Genomic DNA, 25724 nt, shown 5'->3' with positions numbered 1-25724 from the left:
AAGTGGAAGCAAGAACTGACTGAGAGAGACCACAAGTCAAATCATAAGCTGACTCATCCTCTTTGCATACATCTATATATGGATCCCTCATCCCAGAGATCCAGGAGGCTGGAATTTTGTACTTTGCAGAGAATTGCTATTGGTTTTGAGATAGAGATCAGTGCATTGGGTGATTTATGCTTTGTTGGAGGTGAAGAGGGGATTCCTTTGCTGGGGAGTTGATGCTGGATCAGGAATCATTGGTTGTAACTCCTCTTGGACCTTCTTGTGATATCAATAAAACTATTTGAGTTTCTCCTACATGCTTGTGTATCAATGATGTTTTTGTTATATTTGCATGTTTAGCTTAAATCTGATCCTAAGCTATTTATGAATGTAAATCCATGTCTTTGTGTAGTTTTCCTCTTCTGTGATCTTGCAGGAACTTGGTGAAGCTGGGCAAGTAAGGGAGTAGGTAGCTGGAAGCTGTCAAAGAGGAGAGAGATTGGATCAAAGGACTAGCGCAAGACACAGGTTGGTTCATCCTATTCCTCTTCGTTTACAGTTCATAAAGAAGAATACGAAAGTAGTTTTCCTTGTTTGTTGCTAAGGTACTGTCACACCTTAGTGGGATAGGGGCGTTCTGAGTAGACACTTTTCTCGTCAACAAAATGGCGACTCCACTGGGGATCGTGTCTAGTTTGTTTGTTTGTGTTTTTATTGTTGTTCATCTCATAAACTTAGGAGTAGCGAATCGAACTGCATTTGCCATTTACAAATGCAAAGTAGACATCTGCTACTCTAGTCCATTCACTGAATCTGTTTATGATCTAAAGAGTTGATTCACGAATGATCTGATTACCCTTTGTGATAGCTCTTAAACCTCTTGTAAATCAACCCTCTGATTGTGCATTACTGATTGTTTTTACCCGGCCAAAAACCATAGATTAAACTGCAAACCGTGACCCAGAACTCGGAGAGAATTCTCGTTCCTGCTCCAGTGCAGGCTCTGTGAAGAGACTCTGCATTTCAGCGCAGTTCCCGAGAGGGCTACCTGCGTTGCAATTCAGTTTCTCTGTGTAGCAGGTGCGTTGATCAACTCAGCCCTGTCTAGCTGAGGTTCTTTGCTCACTTTTTCCAGTTTTGCTTCTGATTTTTGCAGCCTGTGATAAGTGTGTGTGTCTGTTTAAAAGCCCCTTTTCTTTGCCTTAATTCCGCCTCAGTTGTATAAAAGAAACTGTATTTGTTTTTGTTTGTTTGTTACGTCATTTACAGTTTCCCATTGCAAAAGAAAACTAGTCATATAGTCGTCCTTGGATTTAGATCTGTCGCAACTGTCGATTTTGATCTTAGGAGAAAGTTTATTTGCTGTTGACAGTTGATTACGCATTTACTTTTGCCTTTGGCTTGAATTTGTGAATTTCTAGTGTCGAAACAAGTGTTTATTTCTAAATCATAAAGTGTCGTAATCATCTCTACCTTTTGATTTCGAAAAGAAGCTTGTTTGTGTTTTTCACTTGAAATCGAATTCAAATTTGTACAACAACTTTCTTTTTAGGCATCAATATTAAGAAAGTGAAAAACAAATACATGCACATGTGCATTTGCATATTGACACTCGGTTTGGCTTGATTTAGGAAAAGTGCATTTATAGTGTGCTCTTTGCTCTTTGAGAAAAGATTGTGTCTTTCTTTTCCCCTTGTAGCTAGGATTTTCATTGCTGAAAAGAGATAAAAGCTTGCTTATCATCTCTAGATTGCATTTTAGGAATTACATCTACATCTCGTGGTGAACCCAAAAGGCAAACTTCATAAGAAAGATCAACCTAAAATAAATTCAATGAACTTAACAACGCTTTGTAACTTAACGCACAACATCTAGAGGTCTAGGCTAGAGACGTATTCCGGCGTCGTAAAGCCTGGTAACTGTTGTCCTCACTAATGGTTGGGTGATTCCTCCACTTTGAGACGATAAGTGCCAGTACGGACTTGTGCTCCCACGTACCGTCGAGTATATATTGGGAGACCCCTATAGGCATAAAACCTTTATCCATAGGAAGTTGTGTCAGCCTCCCTACTGATCGCAATGCACCGAACACAGCATTCAGGAAGATTGACTGCCGTACCCTAAAAAGTATTCTGCAGTTTTGCGGTTGGTTTCGTACTCCCTCTACCTAGACCTCCAAAGCAGTCCCTTTCGTTCCTTTTCAGACTCCTTAATGGAAAAGGTCCATCTGAGCACCTGTCACTTCAGGCTCATTAAAAATCGAAGGAGACTAGAGTCATCTTTTGTTTTTTCTCGACTCTTTAAAACTGAAAAAACAAGTTGTGTCAAAGCGTGTTAAAATTTATTTTAAATGGAATATTCATACCCTTTTCCTGCGTTGATCTTTAGGTTGAGAAAATGGAGCCTACCAACCAAGGAATTCCCCTTGGAGGAAATCCTAGTCCCTTCTCCTCTTGGGGAGATGTTGGTGCGCCCCATATGGCCACATTATTGCTTCCAGGACTGACAATTGGCTTGCCAGTATGGCTCTTCTCAACCAATGTCGTTCAGAACACCACTATTCCTGAATAGTCGAATCAGCAATTAGACGAGTCCAGAGTTACCCACCAGCCTTCTACTTCCTCTAATTCTTCCTCTACTCCTTCCTCTTCGCTGGACGGGACTGGTAAAGCTAAAAGCCAAGTTCCTAAGGAGAAGAAGGAAAAGAAGAAGAAAGAGAAAAAGAAGAAGGAGTCAAAGGCGAATGGGGGAAAATGAGTGTCGTTTAACAAAAATCCACACACAGCATTGACCAGGCCTAAATCGCCATGTGTCATTTGCAAAGGAGACCAATTTCACAAAGATTGTCCTTGCATCCCCTGGATACTAAGGGACTGGTCTCCTCGTTTGCACAATCCGGTGTCATCAACCTCTGGAGATCATGTTGAAAGCACACCGTCAACTAGTGAAAGTGAAGCCCCGAGACAAAAAGGGAAAGCTAGATTTCCCTGTAAACTGTGCGAAGGTGACCATGCCCTCCACCGTTGTCCCTTCTTAGACGAAGCTAAAAGAGTTTTGGATGATCGTCCGGTTTCACCGTTACGACTTCCTCCTGGATATAAAAAACTCTTGCCGAGTCCGTCACTAGTTGAGAACCCAGCTGGCCCGCTCAGGTGGTCGGCTGAAGCACCTATCGTTGAAGATAAACCAATTGAATCCATACCAGACGAAAGTCAAAAGGTCCATGCAGCAGTTGACCCGGTCTTGCCTTTAGAGGTTTTATCTTCGAATGATACAGTTACTGAAGAGAATAAGGATGACACCATCCAAATTCTCTTCATCAACATAGACTCCGATGAACATGGGGGCAATCTACCCATTCCTTTACCACAGGAAGGAAGTTCGTCAAAGCCATACCCGGCCGTCTACTCGGTCCCACCTCCAAGCAACCTAGTTGTCTCCTTCGACTGGAATCAACTAGGCAGTCCCCGCCTACCAACAAGTATACCATTCCGAATTATCGTTCAAATATATAGAATGGTCATGGCTGGTACCATCATAGATGAGGGGGCTTCTGTGAGTATCCTTTCCTCTACTGCTTGGAAAGCGCTTGGTTCGCCATCGCTTTTGCCTGAAATGAGAAATCTGACAGGCTTTGATAAAGGAACCAGTCGACCTTTAGGGATCCTTCCTGATGTGCCCATAACATTGAGAGGGAAGACAATTCGCATGAACGTCATGGTCGTTCAAGGACCCTTGGATTATAACCTACTCCTTGGACGAGACTATATTTATTGCATGGAAGCCATCGTCTCCTCACTCTTTAGAGTAATGTGTTTTCCGCACGAAGGAAGACTGGTCAAGCTCATGGACCAGCTTTCATTTCCCGGATCACGCATAGCAAATAGTCATATACCATCTCTAAATGCTCTCTTCACACAAGAAATGTCTCAAGTCCCAGTCCGTCCTCCCGATGAGCGCGAGTAATTCAGAGGGATATGACTGAAACCCAGGGGGCATGTGTCCTGGTCTGCTTCGGCAGGAAAACTTCGGGTATAGGATAGGTTTCCGCGGGAGAATATGACTAGTTTGTACCCCGTCCGTCGGTGGAAGAGGGGTTATTCTAGAATAAGATTCTCTTGTCAAAGTTATGTGAGTTGACAGACGGAGTCACTCACCCTTGTTTATCTCGGTAGACATCGCCGAAGAAGTGTTTTGTTTGCACCGCGAATAGAGCAATCTTTGGGTGACCTATAAGAGGTAGGCCTCTCCTGATAGAACGAATGTTTTGTCTGCAAATTGGGGGGTAACCTTGAAACCATATTTTATACCTGGGGGCATGCAAACCTTTTAGAGTGCAAGCGAAGGGCGACTATTTATTTTTTAAATTTTTAGGTCCTTCCTTTAAACCCGTAGGCTAACCCTTTAAACTCGTAGGATTAGTTGTCATCTAACTTGCATAAAGAAAGGATGTGGGGCAAAAATCTAAAAGTTGCCATTTTTATATGAGACATTCTTATCATATGACTGGATTATCAAGCAGTTTTAGCGCATAGTTCAAGCTCGTTAAAAAATAAACATAAGATCGAGCAAATGTTTCCACCTGCGTTTAATCTCGTTAAAAAATGAACTATCCTCCGATAAATAACCACCGTGAATGAAGCATTTTCAGCCATTAAAGCCTTGGTCGTGTTTGCACCATCACCTCCACTTTTCCATTGGCCGATCATTCACCTCCATTTGATTGTTTACCCATTTTAAGGAACAGCTGCGAAGAGTGATTTCACCAGCCATCCTTGTGACACTGCCGTGATTGGAAAATTCCAAACCTTACCTGGAATCAGCTGCTACCCATTTTATCACTCGTTCCTTAAAAGACGAGTCTTCTTTAAGCTCTTTTCATCTAACTCGTAAAATATGAAAAGATTGCCGAGTTTTGGCCTTCCAGCTCGTTAAAGCGACAGGAAGTGCTATCCCTCCTTTAGATTTTAATCTTTTTGGACCTGAGGGATTATTGCACAAAAAGATCGAGCGCTTGTTTTGTTCGGCTCGTTAAAACTATCGAAAATTCATCCCTTCTATATTGTTTTATACTTTTCGGACTTAAGGGATTAGATGACGAAAAAGGAATTCCGAAATTATCTTTACGTACCTTTTCAGACTCTCTAAAAATGAAAAGGATCGAGTTATCTTTGTCGTTAGACTCGTTAAAAAGAATTAATAGTGACAAACTTGTCTTTAGACGAGAATGAGTTTCACTATCGCTAGGCTCGTTAAAACATAGCGATGGGTTTTCCCAAAGGGCAAATTATAGAACAAGCATATGTTATCCTCCTCAAGCTTGACAAAAATAAAGAGGTGCTGGTCAGCAATGACTGGGGAAAAATTGGGAAAAAACTCAAAGAATCTTTATTGGTAGCAAGTCGCTCTTGAACATGACACTTCCACTCCATGCCTAAGTCGGGTTGGGTTGTTTCATTCACCGGTCACATCACCATGGTCTCACCATACCATCCACATTTGGGGTAAATGCTACCAATCCATCACATAAGTGTCACTGACATGTTCAAGAGAAGTCATCCAGAGAAGTCACCCGTGTTCCATCCACTACCATACATTATACTTCATTCCTTCATGACCGCCATCTGAACCATATATCATTAGATCGTTTTCACCTCCATCAAAATCATTTGCTCCGTTCCATGTCATTGCTGTGGGATTCATCAAGGCCCTCCTTTGACAGATCGCTTCTTGTCGACATCAGCTCATTATCCAAGAAGTTGATCTAGGAACACCCCATTCAGTACTTTGAAGCTTGCATGCCTCAATGGCAAGTTTCTCACTTCCGGCGACAGGTATACATCAATGACCTTCGACCAAAATATTTTGCGTGGTGTTCGACGCCAAGTCCTTTATTCACACCACGTGAATTGTACTACAGTACCTTGAGGGTCATCATCATTATCGGTGATTCCTCTCGCGCTTGTTAACAGTTTACATCATCGACTGGTAATCAAGCGATGTCTTTCCATGTTCAACTTCAAAACATTTCTCACATGGATCGACTCGTACTTCGAGTGAAGATCGGACGAGATTGAAGACCCCGGATCTAGTTTCATCCATCCGGGCTGTGATATATATTCAGGAAAAATAAAAACATTGACATGTACAGCATTGCAGCACAGATATTCATCCTACCAAAAGGATGATGACTTCATCAGAATCATTAGTCTACCATTAGACGATTGTCTGTCCTGTGTACATAAAAATGAGTTTATAAAGCTGAGCATGGGAATGCCCGCCTCAGCTAGATCATGAAAACAGTATGAAGATAATGTATTTTATTGTATCTTATTACAGGTCTCCTCCCAGCATTGAAATAACTTCAGATCCTCCTAATAAAGCATTTCACCCGATAAATGGCCTCATACTTTAGGGGGCAATTGTTATAGACATTTTTGTGCCTTACAGCTCTAAGCCTGAAATGTCCATAATCCAAGGGATCCTAAGTCCCTAAAAGTGTTGTTCCTAACCCTAGAGGAACAAGGTCAACCAATTACAGCTTCTCCCAGAAGTTCTCCACTAGAAACTGCTTAGAATCAGTCAAATCAGGATCATTTCAGCTGCTCCACTAGCTAGCCGCGTTGCATAGCACCCCCAGTACACTAGCTAGCTGCATTGCTACGCACCTAAATGCACTACCAGGTTGCGCTGAGTGGGAAATGACAAATGGCAGTGTCATTCTGCAAGGTGGACAGACAATGGAAGCTTCCAGAATCTTCCCCAATGACACTTGCCTCACTGAGTTCGACCAAGGATGAGTAAGAGGCTCTCAGTCTCCAAGTGGAAGCAAGAACTGACAGAGAGAGGCCACAAGTCAAATCATAAGCTGACTCATCCTCTTTGCATACATCTATATATGGATCCCTCATCCCAGAGATCCAGGAGGCTGGAATTTTGTACTTTGTAGAGAATTGTTGTTGGTTTTGAGATAGAGATCAGTGCATTGGGTGATTTATGCTTTGTTGGAGGTGAAGAGGGGATTCCTTTGCTAGGGGGTTGATGCTGGATCAGGAATCATCGGTTGTAACTCCTCCTGGACCTTCTTGTGATATCAATAAAACTATTTGAGTTTCTCCTACATGCTTGTGTATCAATGATGTTTTTGTTATATTTGCATGTTTAGCTTAAATCTGATCCTAAGCTATTTATGAATGTAAATCCATGTCTTTGTGTAGTTTTCCTCTTCTGCGATCTTGCAGGAACTTGGTGAAGTTGGGCAAGTAAGGGAGCAGGTAGTTGGAAGCTGTCAAAGAGGAGAGAGATTAGATCAAAGGACTAGCGCAAGACACAGGTTGGTTCATCCTATTCCTCTTCGTTTACAGTTCATAAAGAAGAATACAAAAGTAGTTTTCCTTGTTTGTTGCTAAGGTACTGTCACACCTTAGTGGGATAGGGGCGTTCTGAGTAGACACTTTTCCCGTCAACAAGGATAGTGACTGAAGGGGTGAGACCAACTAAACGATGTAAATATCCTTTTATGATCTGGTACATGATATCACATGAGGCGGGGGAGGCATACCCATACCAGCCAAGATAACTGAGTACAAATAATAATGTTGCGCCCAACAAAATGAAACTGAGCTCTAAAGTACATGTTGAATGGTACATGACATGCTAGCATAAATGAGCCAGATACAAAGTATCCCATATACATAATGAGCTTGAAAAAACATGAGCCAGGACTGAATACAATAACATCTAAGTATAGGAGACATAATGGCCCTTCCCTCAAAAACTGGGTGGGAGGGAGGGTATAACAACCAACGAAGCCCTGTTCAACATGAAAGGGCTCTGTAAAACTGAATGGATCATCTAAAGTAGACATGCATGCTATGAGCACTGCAAGGAACCAAACCCATCAAATCTACGAAACTACATCTGATGTTGTAGCAAAATATGAATTCATTTGGGCATGTGGGGGGCTACCTAAAGGGCCACCCCCTCATGAGGTCTGAAACATCTCACAAACACCTGGGAATCACTAGTACAATTTGTTGCATCATTGTACCATCAAGTGCATGAATCAAAAGCATGAAACAATCAAGTCAAAGGGTAATGATGATTCCCTTTCGCTTGATTCGAGGCACTAAACAAGAGTGGAATATGGAACCAAGATAGACTGCCCTTTAGGTTGTTCTTCTGGAATAGATGTACCGATGTTGATAGAATAAGACCTGCCATAGGTGAGGCAATGAGGGTCCTAAACTAAGACATGAGGGAAAATAGTAATCAGGTTGATGGACTAACACCAGGGAAAATGGGGAACATGTGACTGAGGGACAAACAGATAATTTCCCTTATCATAACATAAAGTGCATGGTTGACCTGGCAGCGACTGACTCGACTCTAGAGGGGATGGTGGATAGTATGACTGAAGAGAAAAATGGGAAACACAAGATAAATGGTATGTAAATATGGATGGAATACTATGACATGATACAATGACGCTAAACAACCTCCATGGATGCAAAGGTGACTCATCACGGATGCTTTGAACAAGGGTGACTCGATGATGCTGCCAGACAGAACAGGCCCGATGGGAACCTTAAAAACATGAGCAAATGTTGGTTTCTCATGATGCAAATCGACATGTAAGATGACAAGCACCAAGGGAAGGTGGTCCCTAAAGTACAATAGTTGCATATGAAGAAATTTGATTTTGAGAGGCGGTATAGTGGTGCTTCATGGAAAAAATGGCTTCCTGGTGAAGTGTCAATTTACCAAAAACTGAAAGAAACCCATTAGAGTACTCGGTGAAATATTTCCAATGGTACTAACGGTTCATCAAACTAATATAAATTCTAGTTGCAATGTCCGACAGAAAAACTATGGGTTTTCAAAGAAAAGGGCTTTTTCCCTCCAATTTAATTCAATTGCTAAGTGAGTTATGGTGAATTTGGAGAGGAGGAGATGGCCGTAAATCTTGTGGAGATGGTAGCAGACAAACTGACTGATGGAATCGATATCTATAGTGACTAGTAATGGGGACAGACGGATCCCCTTGTTTTTGTTTTGATAACATGCTATGGGCATGTATGATGTATTTAGAGTAGTGGACTCCAAACACTTGTATTTTTTATATGTCAATACATAATGTGATTAATCATTTTTTATATGATGATTGTAGTTCGCCCTTTGTTTTGGTTATAGTTGTCATCTGTGGTATACATGTGATAAATGCAAATCTAGAATATTATATACAATGGTATCTACATAGTTATTTTGGGATCTAGGAACATGACTGAATGTAATGGAATCAAATTCACATACCAAAAGATTAACTCGTATATATTTTCTAAGAATGAATTGGTTATGCACATGATACACACCATTCAATTTCATGACAAGTAGCAAGGAATCTAAATGAACATGAAGATGAAGGATGCGATGAGAAAGGGCATCGACTAACAAACCTATCACTACATCATATTTGGTTTGATTATTGATGGAAGAACCAATGCACAGGCCATTAGAGTGAACTAATGTATGGAAAGGGGTAAAAATGGCCCAAGCTACCAAGGTTAAATTCCTAGAGAAGCGACTCGCACCGTCGACATAGCCGATATACAATGTTCATGATGGATCCATCTGAAAGGTGAAAAAGACAATAAATGAGAGAATGCAAGCTACCTAAATGCATGGCATAAATAAATACACGCAAATTAATGTTATGGGTAAAAATTTTTGAAGTAGAGTGCATTGCGAGGATTAGGAATAAGTTGGCCTTCGAAATCCTCTAGAAGATATGCCCCCTTACCCAAGTCCTTACAAATGATCTAAGGTCCTAGCCATAATGATGAGTGAGACAATGATGAAGGATATAATCAACACTGCGATGATAAAGGTCATTGCCGATGAGAAGATAGTGAGGGGCCTGGTATTGAATACGTCTGCGATCATCACGAGTAAGATGGGGGGAAAACTTCTGGGTTTGCAAATATGGTAGGAAGTAGGCACGATGGTGCATATCATCCCAAGGATAATCAGGGGCAGTTATGGATTCCATGATGTCCTCATCAAAATGGAAGATGGGAGGATTCGAGGAAAAGAGACTACATGATGCAGCGAAACTACCTGGTGCATCATCCCCAGAAATAAGGTTCACATTCACAACGTCTGGAGTGGTAAACGAAGAGCTTGTAGATGTAAGAGCTACTGATATTGAGACCTGACAGTTCGACGAGGAAGGTTCAACAGAAGTGCACGTGGGAACCTTAGAGAGGTTTTCTAGCGAGGATCTCAAGGATAACGACAAGTAAATGATATGGACCATAGAGTCCATCATATCGACATCGGAGGGAGGGATCATGATGGTGGGACTAGATTCCCCCTATTCTAGTGTAAGAGTGGGACCAGAACTCACAAGAATAGGGCTAGATGACCCATTAAAAGTGGCCTAGAACTTGTGAACTGCCTGAAGGCATTCATGAAAGTTGTCGAGACAAGGACAATGATGGCTATGATGGTCATAGTTATCACACAAAGAAAAACAATGATTAATGCATAATGATTTAAGTTTCTTTATAGAGTCAGGTGAGGTAACATGGACCACCAACATGTTAGACTCAGGAAACGTATCGTTGGCTATGGACTTAAGGTGAGGGAGCTCACGATAGTTATTGGTGGCATACCCAACAACTTCACACAAAGCCCAATGAGGTGTCGACTTTGTAGGCTTAGGGGTAGATGATGTTGTCTGTGGAACCTTGTCCTTAGGTTCCTTATTCTTGGCTTTGCCCCCCTATCCAGATGATTTTTCAATAGGAATGGGTTCCTGTTGAGGTTGTGGTGGAGCTAGAGTAGCAACAGGGGTCGTAGAGACTAGTTGAACCGAAGTCAAAGCATGATATGGTCTGAGCTGACCAGGTGGAGTGCTCACTAGAGGATCAATGTACCAAACTGGGATCCCCAAAGTCATATTAGGGAGACTCAACGAAGCCATGGCAGGGACAAAAAATATTCCAGGAGGAGCAAACAAGAAAAGTATCAGTCCTACAGTATAATGTCCTGGTGGAACAATTCCTATATGGTTAAGACCTGGAGGAAAAGTTCTTGGTGGGAACAAAGGAGAGGTACCCACAAAAGAAGGACGTCCTCGAGGAGCATATCCTTATGACTCGGATTAAGTTGCAACAACAGGGTGTTGTGGAACCGATTGTTGACCAGAGGTACCAGACTTCTTTTGAGCAGCTCGTGATGCTTATAACATGAAAACACTCAATGAGCTGGGCTCAGAGATGGGAGGCAAAGAACTAGGGAAAGAACCCAACATGGTGGAATCTTTGTAGACTCTGGGTAAAACACCGGTGAGAGGGTTGGTAGACTACTTGTCAGACATCGATGAGATAATTAAATCATGGGAAGTCAAGGATGACAGCTCATAGTATGTCAATTTATTGATAGTGATGATCTTCCCTTCATGGGGGAAGCACATATTATGGAAAATCGCAGACGCGATGACCAACATGGCATAAGTGTAACTACGACTCAATAGAATGTTGTAATCTAGATGGGCATCAATAACCTCAATGTCTATAGAAACATTCTTACTCGCAAGAGTCATTGGACAATTGCGATACATGTCGAGAGGTTGGGAGGGGTGACCATCCCAAGCATGCAAAATGATGGTGGATGGGGACATTTTAGGTGACTTGTGTTGCTTCCAAATAACAACAGACATCACCTAGGTGGATGCACCTTCATCAATAATGGATCAGAAGATGACAATGCTATAGACTCAGATTGGTATCTGGAAAGCAACGGATGATGGTAATGGAGGATGTTCTGTTGCATCAATAGGAAAGACAATCAAATGATTGTCTGAAGCATCTACTAGACCGAAAGTAGTTAGCAGATCTTTCTTCTAACATGGGAACGACTGAAGGACCTTCAGCGTCAATATGGAGGTAGGTGATTTCTCTAAGTCTTCTACTATACTGTATGTGTTGGTAACTCGGTTAGAAGTTGCATTACAATGCAATGGCCATTTGGGGATCTTGGGAATTGAATCAACATTGAGTTGAGGGATCTGTAAAGGACCATTTGATGTCCTAAGAGACTTTGTGGACTCTTTGGTTTTGGGATTAGTTTTTGACGAAGTCAATGGCTTGTTGTATTGATGTGACCAAGGTTTTAGGTTGACATCAAAGGTACTAACCTCATCATAATTCATTAAGAGAATCTGGTAGTCACCAGGACCAGAAGGTTGGGGCAGGTGGGCTACTTGACCTTGTTGAGGTTAAGGAGCAACAAATCCTTGCTGAGGGAAAGGATTCTTAAGAACGACCAGTTGAGATGTTGCAGGATTCTAAGGTGGTTGCTGGATGGGTGATTGACCTCTAGAAGCTACTTGGGCTTCCCACATTTGGCACATCTGATGTAAGAGGGGACACTCATGAGTATAATGGCCATGTACTCCATAACATGTAGAAGGCTTGTTCGTATGAACAATCTTTTTCTACTTGGGCTGGTTGCCCTATTGTTGGTTGTTGGTGTTAGGTTGGTTCCCCTTCGATTAATTAGGTTGATTACAATGGTTACCCTGGTTACCCTTCCCCTTATTCATTTTCTTCGAATTTTGGGGATTGGTCGCACTCTGTTGTGCATACACTTGACCCTGAGGGGGTAGTGGTTGTTGGGGCCGAGGATGCATGGGAGGCTGTGGTGCTAATGCCTGAGGGGCTAGAGCACTCGACAATGCATAGGTGTAATATGGTGAAGGGGAAATGGTCTAGTGGATAGGTTGAGCACTAGCTAGCCCTGACATCTGCTGATGTGTTTGGGTGAATGCATAATATGTGCTTTGTCTGAATACACATTGGTAGTAAGAGGGGGATAAGTGTTGGAGGAAATGGTGTGCCCCAATGGATAACCATTACTCTACTGAGTATACGACGAAGATGTGAAATATATCCAACGATACTGTCAGCAGTGTGAGATGTCCCCGATGCATTGGCACCACCAGGATGAGGGATGTTTGGTATAATGGTATAGACATAACCAGATTGAGCTTAAATCAATTCATATCTTAGAGCGGTCTTGAAAGCCTCTTCCGCTTTTTGAGGAAAGTGAGGTGTGACATTTTTGGCAATGGGCGCTAGAAGAGTCCTATGAAACCAATCAAGGTAGACATAGTCTTCGAAGGAAAGAGCATGACACATGCCCTCCTTCTACACCATTCTTGGACATGGTCAGAAAGATAGGTGGCAAAGGACTAATGAAATGTGGTCAAGATCTCTGTATCGATGTTGTATTGGAGAGGTAACTGAAAATATGAAAGGAACACTTCAACAAGCATCACAAAAGTGGAATGAGAAATGGATGGCTGGTCAATGTACCATTTCGTAACGTCTCCAGTGAGCGTGCATTGGAAAAATTGAAGACGAATGGAGTCATCGACGATGGAATTAGACGAACACCACATATGGAAGGGGCAAACGTGATTAGTGTGGTCCTCTCTAGAATTACCCTCAAACTTGGGAATGTTTGAGGGAAGCTTAGTCGGCATAGTTGGCCAACCAACATCATGGTGTATGGGGTTGTTAATCAACTGGCTAAAATCCGGGAGACTTAACCCAGCCATGAAAGGAAGAAAAGGAGCTGTTGGGATGGTTCCTGTAATGGTTCCACTAGATGAGACTCCGAGGGTAGTACTGGAGCCACGACCAGGTTGGTTTCCTGCACCTGTAGTGGGTCCTTACATGATGATAGTGTGTGGTGAAGGAGGCTCAAGATCAGATGAGGAATCAGATGAACCAAAAGAAGAGTTAATATGGGAACTCAAGGGAGGACTAACTTGAACCCTACGGGGACGAGTAATATGTCCAAGCGGAAACTGGGGATGAAGACCTAAAAGTCTCTGCGACAAACACCATGGTGGCGCAATGGTTGGAGGACACAAGTGACATGAAAATGGTGAAGGGAGATAAACAAAATCTCTCTGTCTCTGTTGGCTAGATAAATTAATTAAGTTAAGTCTTGGCTTGGTAGTGTTAACCAAGCGCCCTTTGCTTAAGTTGTGCTTGTGTGTGAAAATATGTGTGTTTATTAATTAAGCCCAGATCGTGTCTGAAAAAAGAAAAAGAAAAAGATTTATGAAATATTGTAAATAAATTGAAATTAAAAATAGAAAATCAACTAACTAAACCCCACCCAAACTGGGTTTGCAAACAATGTGTTAGTTGGTAGCTAAATCAATTGAAAACACACTAAAATGGCTAAGAGATCTAATGGTCACTGTGACTAAGATCAAATGACACTATGTTGCTGGAAACTAGTGCAACAATAACAAAAAACTAGTGAGGAAAATCACAGCAAAATATAGGGCAATGGGTGTGGCACCTAGGGAAAACAATGGCACCCTAATGCAAATGACAAAACAAGGTTGAAGAGGGAACTTTGGATGGAAACAACCTATCCTTAAAGATCTGAAAAAAGGTACAAATCTGAAATGTATGGCTGAAAGCTTTGCAAAACCTTAGACTTCTTACTTAGTTGAACTCCTCCTACAAAGGTGGAATCGTATTAGAATCCCTAGGGGTCTAAGTTCCACTTCGACGAGAAAAAAGAGTAGATTAAGGCCTAAGTGCACTAAGACAATGGTCAACCAACCTAGCATAGTTCTCTCAGCAAAACCAAGAAAATAATTAGAAAAATCCTGGAAAACCCTAAAATCGTAGGTACTGGCCTATTTTAGGCAGGGATAGCACTTTTTAGCCAAATAAGTGTGTTTTTGAGGTTCAGAGCACAAGTTTTGGCTTGAAATATGCAATTTTTTCTCCTTAGTTCTTGGGTGGCGAGTTTCAGAAAAAAGTGTCGTCTTTGTTGTGGCTGGTTCCTGTTACTTGCGGAAATAACTAGAAAACTTTCAGAAGTTGGAAATATGACTGATCTTATAGGGTCAAAATGCTAGTAAACAACATTAAGAGACTGAAAAAATAAAAACCCTAAGCTAAAAACTGAAGGTCACACAACTTTCTGAATTAGAATTAAAAATGTAGTAGAGTCACCATTTGTTGGTGTGTTTTCTTCTTGAAGGTGTACGAAAAGAAACCACTTTAGATTGTGGATTAAAAACAACCTCAACAGTAAAAATGGTTGTAAAATAATGTGGATCTGCAACAAATGATAGAAACAAAACCTGCCAAAGTCCTGATCTATGCAACATAAATAGTTAAACAACAAAATGAAATAAGGAATTAAGTGCAAATAACTCCAATAACCCAATGAAAACCATATATAAAGAATAGATTTTATTATGTAACACCTGTGAAGGGAAGAAATGACGCTAAAAGTCCCCCTCTGTGGGATGGGTTCTTTGCTATCCTCAATGTCTTCAGCTCTGTAGAGTCTCTCATCTCTACAATGTTTAAACCCAACAAAAGATGTTTGAGCTCAATGGGAACTCAAATGGAAAAAGAAAATGGCAAGCGATAGTGATTATAATCAAAGTTACAACAGTGAGCACAATAATGAAAATGATCCAAAGTGAAGAATGGATGTAAAACCCTCCAATTTATAACAAAATATTGGGTTATTCTCGAATAATGGAAAATAATATAATATTATTAACCAAAATATAAAATTAACTCTTTGGAATATTTTATTATATTTGGTTGGAGGGAAAAAATATTTAAATTGGTTAAATACTTTTATTTAGAAAAATAAGGGTAAAAGCATGTTAATGTGTGTCATTATATGGCAAAAGCAAAAAAGTACTGAAATGAAAAAAGATAAAAAAGATAATATAAAAATATCAATTAAATGAGTTGAGTTTCATACTTGTTAATTATAAAAAATAAATGCTAAATTTGTAACAAAGCTAACTCACAATAAATTTTGGTAAAAGCTATAGTGAACCTATTTAATGGGTTTAGAAAATATAAATAATGTTATAAAAAGTAAATACTAAATTTGCAAATAAGTCAACTAATAGTAAATATTGGTAAAAACTATGGTTAATCACTCACAAAATATAAATAACTTTATGTTAAGTTAAATGAAATGCTAAAGCTCTTTAAAAATATATATAAAAATAGAAGTAGAATTTCTAAACAAATAATTTTATATATTATATTTTGAATAATATAAAATACGTTATTATAATCATAATTAAAATTTTTATTATAAAGAATATAAAATATATTTTAAATTTTTTTAAAAAATAATTTTAACATTGTGTTATATGTTATTTTCAAATTTCTATTAAAAAAAATTGATTTTATAAACTTGAAGGGGTAGTTTCTTGGGTCGCTGTTTTATATATACGAAAATATGATCATTTTTACTAGTATTTTAATAATAATTAAAAAATATGCTTACTTTTTATTTTTAAATTTGTTTAGCAATCTTTAGAATGTTTACAAAGCATCTCTTAAAGAAATTGGAATTAAAAAACATAAATCAATAGAGAAATGGGGCTCACGGTTTTGTCACTACTTAAAAATTTATGTAAAATATTAAGGATACCTTTTAAAGAAAATGAATAAATTAGACAAAAATTATATATTAAATTTTAGAAAAAATATGACATGAAATTGAATTTAAATTGACATGTTTTGTCTTCTTTTACCACCACCTAGTTTTTGATGATTTTGTGAATTTAAGAGTAAACATTCCAACTCCATTTATTTTTATAAAACTTCTTTGTCACAAAAAGGGAAAAAGTGATACACATTAACATGCTTTTACCCATAAATAAATAAATGATTTATTTATCATCTCAAGGAATGTGGTTAAGGAATAATAAACAAATAATGATTTGTTTAAGTATTCCTAGAGGATTTAGTCAAAATTGACAGGGAATAATAACTAAATAATGATTAATTAATTATTCTGAGAGAAAAATAAGATAAAGAATGATTTATCTAATTATTTCTCATGATTGTGTCCAAGATGACGAGGAATATAAGTTAAACAGTGGTTTAATTAATTATTCCTAGAAGATAAATAAATAAATAATGATTTATTTAATTATTCCTCATAGGTTTAACCATAAATAACTTAACAAATTTGGTTTATTAAGTAATTCTTATGGTGTAAGTAGTTTTACTATGGTAAAATTGGCCCTACATGGCGTACTTCGATCCATCTAGTAAGTTATGGCTAGATGATCTATTTTTGGTGATAATAATATGTTTCACTGATTTCACACTTAGCCATTTTCTAGACCAACTAGCCCCATCCAGCTTCCCAGAACTATGTGATTTTCTTCTGTAACCATCACACTTCCTCCCTTGCTTGCAGAAACACCATAGTGCGTAGAGACCCCAACCTCCCTTGCCTGCTGAAACCCCGTAGCCTGTAGAGACCCCAACAAAAAATGCTCTCCAAAAATGCACAGAGCAGTGAGGCGGTGAGCATTGCTCTCCAGAAATGTGCAGAGCAATCCGGCTGCACTGCACTCAAAATTGCACAGAGGTGTCCTCCCAGGACCCCCACCCAGCAGCAGTGTCATATGCCTCAAAAGTACACAGTGTTGTCCAAGTTGTCTTGTCGGTTTTCCATGTAGAAACTGCACAGATGGGCCTCCCATGGTCTCATCCCAACAACAATCACTTCCTGCTGAAACTGCGCTGATCCATCGCTCAGTGACTACAGGAAATGGTGACATGCTGAGATCACTCCCAAGGAGTCGAGGAGGACATAACACCCTTCAAAGTACACCTTTTAGTTGAGTTTGCAGGACTGCTTTTCATTTTCATATCATTCTGAACTTAGTAACATGTCGTGTGCAAACACGAAAAGTAATCTCATGTGTTTCCTCTACATGTCTTGCTTCCTTTTCACTTGTTTGACTAGCTATCATCTTTGGCATGTTGATTGTTATGTCATGCTTGAGACCTCATTCTAGTGATGTTGAAGGTTGTGTTTGAGTTGTATTCGCTATGTAAGAATATGCCACACTCACATATGAAGTTGTATGCATGTCGTGCAAGTGTCGTCACAGTCGCTAAATGATCTATCTCAAGTGTCACACTTGTCGCTCGCACCCATTGGTTAGCCACACTGAGATGTTGTATTGTTGGTTGGAGGTGCCTTGTTGTTGAGTCATCTTGAGTGTATGCTCGCAAGGTCGTGCATGCACAAGTTCACTCAGTTATACACAGTCATTTTGATGAAACTCTATCGACTAGATTATCCTCCAACAGCTGGACCTCCACTGAGCTGCATTGTGCAGTCTCAACTCTTAGTGATCATGTACTACTGCCCAGAATTGTGCAGAGCTTGAGGTTTCCTCCTAGGCAGTTTGCACCGTACAATCCTGGAATCAACCCATCTGACTGTTACCCAGAACAACGTAGAAGTTTCTCAGCAAGCCATCTCAATCTGCACTTCTCACAACAAAGTCTATTAAGCTTCTCGTTGGTCAACCAGAGAGTTTGGTTGGGTAATGACCCCGGCCTTCACTCCAAAAAATTGCGCAGAAGCTGCCAGCATGTCTGCGTTTGCTGACTAAACAAATTGCGTAGACATGAAGGACACGCACCCACTTCCTGTCATTAGACTATCCTCAAAATTTGTGCAGTTCTCTTAGTGAGTTAGCTAGCTTGCTGCACCTCCTGAAAACTGTGCAATTTTCATGGGCTATCCTCCACCTACCTGAAACCCTATTCAACCTAGAAACTGTGCAAAGATGTGCTACAAGCCAGCCTCCTAGTTCTGCGTAGTTTTGGCCAACAAGCTCCTACAGCTCGCTGCCAGCCTCCCTAGAGAATCTGCGCATTTTTCACTTCCAATGTCATCCCTACTGCCTGCACTCTCTCCCTGGAAAATTTTCACATATCTACCCTTCGGCCGAGCCAAATCTCAGAGACATTCACTGCTGACCTGGGCTGCCCGTCTCAGCATGCTAGTGACCTCTGCCCAATTTTTGTTGATAGTGCTCGGAGCCTACATGCCAGCCTGAAATGTGCTTGGCATAGTTTCAGAGCCTTGTCCTCTCTCCCGGTCACCTGCACTCAAAAACAAAATATGATGCATCATGGTAGACTAGGAGATTTTTGGATTTGATGCCGTCTCGTCATAAGTGATTGCAGATCTAGGAACATGGATGAGACATGGCGCGATGACAACCGAGATGAACGCAGAGCGCATGCTAGGAGACTTGTTTGTGAATGGATGAATACATAAATCATGTCAAGTACCAACAAAGGAGATACGTGCACGTGCAACATCAAGCGAACACCAAGACCATCGAAGACTTTGCACACCTTGCCATGCAAAGGTGAAGCTATGATACACCAAAAGCACACTCATTACTCAACAACATTGCAACTCGACATGGACACCACCATTAGCATGAACATACCTGCACTGTCATGTCGAGTCATGTCATGAGTCATCTTGGCCACATCACTACTATGGGCCATACTGTTGTAATCAATGTAATGTAACGTGGAAGTTCAAGTGAACCACATGTAAAGTTGAAGAGTCATGTAAGTCAAACAGTGATGAGGGAAGTCGAACAGTCACAAGGGCTAGTGTCACCCTTGGCTATATATACCCATCATTTGTACATGTAAAAGAATTTTTCACCTTAGCTCTTCCCACATAGCCTTCAATGTTTGTATTATTTTCTTTGAGGAGCGAGCAGTGGCTCAAGTGCCCCACTATCGAGGTTAATGATGTAATGGTGTACCAATGTGCCTTGAAGCTTTCGCTTAATTCATAAGCCTATTAACAGACTAGCATGTTTTCACACATGTATTGTATTCGTTTGTAAGACTATTCTTTGGATGCTTGTAATGCATGTCTCTTTAACCTATATTAAGACAATTGAACTAGTTCAGTTGTTCTAGTACATATGCTATTGGAGATGTGTTTTATAAGTTGTTAACATTGTCTCGCCCATGTGGACTATTCCGTCGGACACTGAACAAATTCATTTTCATAAAATTGTTATAACGACTGTCACACTTGTGTGGATTATTCCGTTGTGTGTTGTACATGCTATCTATTCACCTTGTGTTGTGTGACTACTACATCCGTGTGGACTACTTTGCTCGAAGTTGCGCATGTCCTACTGTGGTTTGTGTCTCTGACATAGTTCGGACTATTTCCTTTCGAGTTGAGACTCACTCTCACCCTCTCCCTCTACAGTGAAAGAACCTTGACACAAGTGACACTAAGCACTCACCAAGCACGTGAACCTCGTTGTTCAAAGACAAAGTAAATCACTCTCATGTGCTGACAAGAAAGAGCTAAGGAAAATCTTTAATATAATGGAAATCGGGCCATCATACCGGATGAGACTCCTACACCAAACGATGTGAGGTCTAGTTGCGACTTCATACCAAGGAGATTTCCTAAATGTGCGCGGGTCCAACACCATCAAAACTTTATTAAATTTATTACATGGACTTTTAACTTAGGGTTGTCACGCCTCATGTCAATAACACAATAGTATTTATTTCATCGAAAATCTCATACAGGTTAAGAAATAATGTATGAGTATTTTAAATATAATCCCTTCCCAGAAATTAAAGAGGAATCAAATCAAATTATAAATTTAATTAGCTACATAGGAAGTGAAATAATATTTTATTATAAATTAATATTTTTAAAGTATAAATTTAATTAGCCAAGGTTAAAAGTGAAAATGATATTTTGTTATAAGGTTAAAAGTGAAAATAATATTTTATTATAAATTAATATTTTAAAAGTAAATATAAGAGAAAAGTAATTTGGATGAATTCCAAATTAATAATATTTATCCTAAGTTTATTAAAATAATATTTGAGTAAAATGAATATGAAAAATGATTAAGATTTAAGAACAATGTTTTTGTACAAAGAAATTTCACTATATACAATAACAATAACAATTTCCTGGAGTGATGATACTAACCATAAAACATAAATTAAATATATTACTTAAACTAAATTCAGGGTTTTCTATGTTGAATATCTCAAATTTGTAAAGATTGTTACACCATTTGTTTTTGGAACATTATTTTTTTGGGGGGAAAATCTACATTTTAAGAGATATGAACCTTTCAGACCGATTATAAATTTATAATTAAATTAAATTTATAGGTTGGTTTACTGATTCATATTTCCTCCGTATATAAACAAATTTCATGTTCGATTCAAGATAAAACGTTTTATAGCATAACATGCTCGTATAGGATTAACATTTTCATCAAACATCACCACCTTCATTCATTATTACATATTGCCTCTTCAAGCATGCTTAGTCACTTCAATGCTTCTTTCAGCGCTGGAAGAATGGTCTTGCAATCACAGCGGTTATGAAATAGGAGGCTTAGCTCCTTAATCGTAGGATCAAACGAGTTATGCATGCCAAATACATGTCGCTATTCTGAAGATAAAGTAAGAAGAAACCAATGAACAAGAGCAGCCCATAGCACCACTTGCTAAATTATTGGAGCTACAGTTTCCTTCTCATACGACTTATAAGGTCACGTTGATTTTGAGCGAAATGCTACAGTTATTATCCCCGACAGAACTGTACTGTAACAGTATTAATTGAGAATTTGTTTCTAGAGACTAACGTAAAAAAATAAATATTTTGATAGGGATTGCGAGAATATTTCGAAATAAAACTAATAAATATTCTGAAATAAAATTAATAAATATTCTGAGATAAAATAAAATTAACAATAACAAGGTCAAACGATTAGGTTCGCTACTATTTTCTAACTTGGAAAATAAATTCAGCACAGATTTATTAGCAGTCAGTTCCAGAGACGGACAGAATTTAGAAGCTGAGCCTTAGGATTGAACTCAAACACATCATTAGCTATAAGAGCAGGGAGCAGAATGCAATTTCCCACCATCATTTAACTCAAACACATCAGTAACTACAATATCCGGAACGAAAAAGCAAAATACAACAGTCACGCAAAGTATGCTGCATATTTGAAGAAATCTTGCCATGTCAAAATGTTGAAAGTTTATATGCTACAGCTCTAACTGCGTTATACAGCTATAATTGCCTTCACGAGATACAAGTAAAAGCTATACAGTTTTAATTAGCCCTTGCAGAGTTTAGAAGTCACACGCTGTTTCCGGTCTCCATGGCTCAGAAAAATCGTTGTCAAATAACAGGCCTGGGATTATAAATTCTCTGTTCATATAATCCTGCGGCCGGTTCTCATTCCAGACACTCGCGTACAATCTAATTAACTGCTGATAGCTTTCAAAGTCATCCTCGAAGTGCCAATTTTCACCAAAGGATTTAAGATCCGGGTTCTCCGATAAATCCGCGGATGATTCCAGGGCGGAGCTCGGAGGAGTCCCGAGATCGTCGTTCGATGCATCCCAGATAAACGAAAGATCAATCCCCTTGTCGGAATCTAGGGTTTGGCCTTCATGGTCTCTACAAATATCGGAGCCCGCCGAATTATCCGCAGAATTGGATGTTAGATAAGAAGAGGAACCTGTGGCATCACTCTCTTCCATCAGATTTCTCATGACTCTGCTTACCAGTTCCTCACTTGGAGTGCATTCCTCTTCTTCTTCGTCTGCTAGGGTTTTGTTTAATTGCACTAGATCAAGAAACCGATCTGTTTCTTCGCCGTGGAAGCGTTTCGGCTCCTGGATATAAATGTAGTGCGGCAGAGCCTCGGGCTCACGGCCCCGTTTTTTGGGGGTCTGAGAATCCATAAGTGAGAGGCGGACTGGAGATTCGAACAGTGAACACAACGGTGGAGTAAAGCCGAGAGGAGCGATCGATGATAGTTAGGTAGCAGGGGATAACCAGATTCACTATATAGCTCTACAAATTCCAGAGTATCTCAAATTTCAGACGTGGGCACGGGGACCTCCTTACATATAAAAGCCGCATTTGGCGGAAGTCGAAAAGTCGGCCAGGCGGTGGGCTTCGGTTCTCTCAGCCGGCCAAACTTTTTAAGGTTGGTGGCACGTCTTCTTGGCTACGGAGGTCTCCATCTTTCAATCAATAATAGTTCAGACAAGACTTTATGCAGTACAGTTTCCACTCGTGGGGAATGGGCGATGGGGCCGGCGAGAGATTTATCTCGTGTTTTATTGAAACCTGATTTGACCCGCGAGCGGACCTATAATCGCCACGGTTATATTTAGGGTTTAGGATGTCTGTGAGCCACTCACACAATACTTTGCTTCTAATTCTTGTAATTTTTTTGGGTTTAAATTGTATTTTTAATATTATATAGAATAAAATTATAAAATATTGAAATAGTTAAAATATACAGAGGATTAAATTATAAAATATTGAGATTATGTCAAATGTTTTAGGTATAAATTTATTGTTTTTAACGGTTTTATATAATATACACATATTTTTTTTAAAATAGTATATACATAGTTCACATTAAAATATTTTACATAATATGTATATCAAGTCATTTGATGAGTGTAAATTAAAATAATTTTTTTGTTATTAATATATTTTTAAAAACTTATTTTTGTTCAACAACATTTTTTTTTCTGAGTAAAGACTAATTCTATTAAGATAAGAAGAATATAGTACAATCAAGCTTACATGCAAGCGAAGCATAAAAGCAAGGGAGCCGAAGGAGATAGGCTCCACCTTGCTCCTTGGCGACAAACCAGGAAAGGGCTAAAGAGAGCACAAAAGTACAATAAACTGGAACTAAGCAGAGAGAACTACCCTGAGGGGGCAGTTACTATCACTCGACATTTTTTCCCTTTTTTCTTGCTTACTTTGACCCATCCAGTTGAGTTTGGCTGAGCCGTAACAAGTTGTAGACTATTCTGCCCTGGCGGCGGAATATCCTTATCAGAGTCTGAAGACGAAGTAAAATGAGAACGCTTCTGAGAGATCTGAGAGACAGCGGGGTTTGTCGGATCGTCCAAGGGAGCTTCCAGCGGAATCTCAACATTCTGCCCATCTGCTACACTTTCCTCTTCCTCCGAACTGGAGGAGTCTGAATCATCCGTGGGGGGGGAGGCACACAGGGATTCCAACTTTTAGATTTGGGTTTGTGCTTCAGATTCTTCTTTTTGTCGAGGTACTAGGAACAGGAACTCTGAAGGTGCCCTGTTTGATGACAATGACGGCAACGGAACGCTGTATTCTCGTAATCCAAGGTTTGAGTCCAGTGGAAATCTCCATACTTGAGATTAATCTGATCCGGCAGTCCTTTGCTAATATCTATTTCGGCACAGATTCTACCGTAGGTGTAGAGTCCATTTTCCTTCCGTGAAGTATCTACAGCGAGGTAGCGTCCTAAAGTGTCTGCAATGGCTAAGAATACAGATATGTGCCATAGATGCGTCGGAAGATTCGGGAGCCTGACCCAAATGGGAGTCTTGGTGATAACAGCTGTAGATGGGTCGAAGTCTGGAAACCAAGGAGTGAGAAAAAGCCCAGCCGAGCCCCAGAACCAAGGGCCTCCCGTTAAGGCCTTCTGGTAATCTTCATTTAAGTCAAAAGCCACAATGAAGAATCCTTTTGAACAAAAGTATATCTGACTTTTTTTAGTCCAATTGGTATGGATCCATTGGTATAGATCTGATGTGCGAGGCCATAGCCCATTAAATCTGCATATGAGTGCGGATTCTGCAAAAAGCTGATAGCGATCATCAATCCCAGGATGGGAGAGATTGATGGAAGGAATTTCCTCTGATTTGTCTACCAGAAAAGGCTTTGGAACCCCAACTGGATGGCCTGCTGACGAAGAGGGCTGTGAAGGGGCAGCGTCTTTGCGGACTGCATCTTTATAGGAGAAAGAAGGGGCAGAGGAGGTCTGCCTAACGGAACCACCTCTCAAGCGAAAGGTGGCCACAATAGAGGCGTCCCTCTGAATACTGTAATAGGAGAGAGGAAGGGTATTCATAAGATGCTTACCCTTGTATAGCAATCTGAGGTAAGATGAGGGGATCCCTAGCTGACATTCAAGATTTTGCAAAAGGTCCTGCACAAGATCCGTTGCGCGTGCCCATTGCATTGTTGTCTTGCCCGAGAGGTTGACTTGGATCTGGAAAGCATGTGATTCTTCATGCAGATCTGGTTCAGATCTGGCCCCTGCTACCCGGCTCCAACAGGTCCAAGATCTCTTCGAACCATGGCTAGGATAGGGAGGGGTTTTCTCTTGAAATGCATTCATAACAGCAGGCCCAACAACAAGCGCTCCGCCACAGCTAGCAACAGCAAGCACGCCTCCACATCTAGCCATCTCGGGTTCTGCCCTTTGGGCAGACGCCTCAAGAAGGGGCTCCGGCCATACGCATCCACTGCGCGCATTTCTTGCCTCCGCCGACCCTCCTGTGTCCTCTGTGGATAATGACCAAATTTCACCGGCAAAGCCTGGAGAAAAAAACGCTCCCTCTGTCTAGAGTAAAGCATGTAGAAACATAGATTTCTTGACGACGCGATCATACCAAAGACAAGAAGTACCAGTAATGAAAACGAATGCTGGGGACTCCTTCTTGCTGAGGAGGGCGAGGAACTCGTTGACATGCAGATCCTTATTAGTCCACAGGGGTTCCCTAAACTCATAATGATTTAGCGGTCTGTCCACATGCATGGCCAGTCCATCTTTGTCCTGAGCAGATCGGATATCAAGGCCCGTATAAAGCCTCCCTTGTCCTGGTCGCTCCAGGTCTTCCGCACCATCGTGAAGGAGCATATCCACCCTATGCAGACAAAAGTAGTCTAGCGCCGAGGAGGGATAGCACCCGTCGAGCCATGAGTCACCAGAACTCGCCAGGCTGAAGAAAATACTGTCG

At 40.3% G+C, this 25724-nt stretch overlaps 1 protein-coding gene across 1 annotated transcript; it reads right to left on the bottom strand.

Annotated features, from left to right (window-relative positions):
- Positions 1 to 21864: 21864 nt before the first annotated feature.
- LOC149170917 (uncharacterized) lies at positions 21865 to 22832 on the bottom strand. The gene has a single exon (XM_089427384.1). It carries the CDS (start codon positions 22653 to 22655, stop codon positions 22038 to 22040), a length of 618 nt encoding a protein of 205 aa, XP_089283510.1. The 5' UTR covers positions 22656 to 22832; the 3' UTR covers positions 21865 to 22037.
- Positions 22833 to 25724: the final 2892 nt, after the last annotated feature.

This window comes from Pinus tabuliformis, chromosome 4_2 (genome assembly GCF_031772625.1).
Source record: "Pinus tabuliformis cultivar Carrire ecotype Pingquan chromosome 4_2, CPIR1, whole genome shotgun sequence".
In the NCBI taxonomy this organism is placed as follows: Eukaryota; Viridiplantae; Streptophyta; class Pinopsida; order Pinales; family Pinaceae; genus Pinus; species Pinus tabuliformis.
This window is presented reverse-complemented; position numbering and strand designations above follow the sequence as displayed.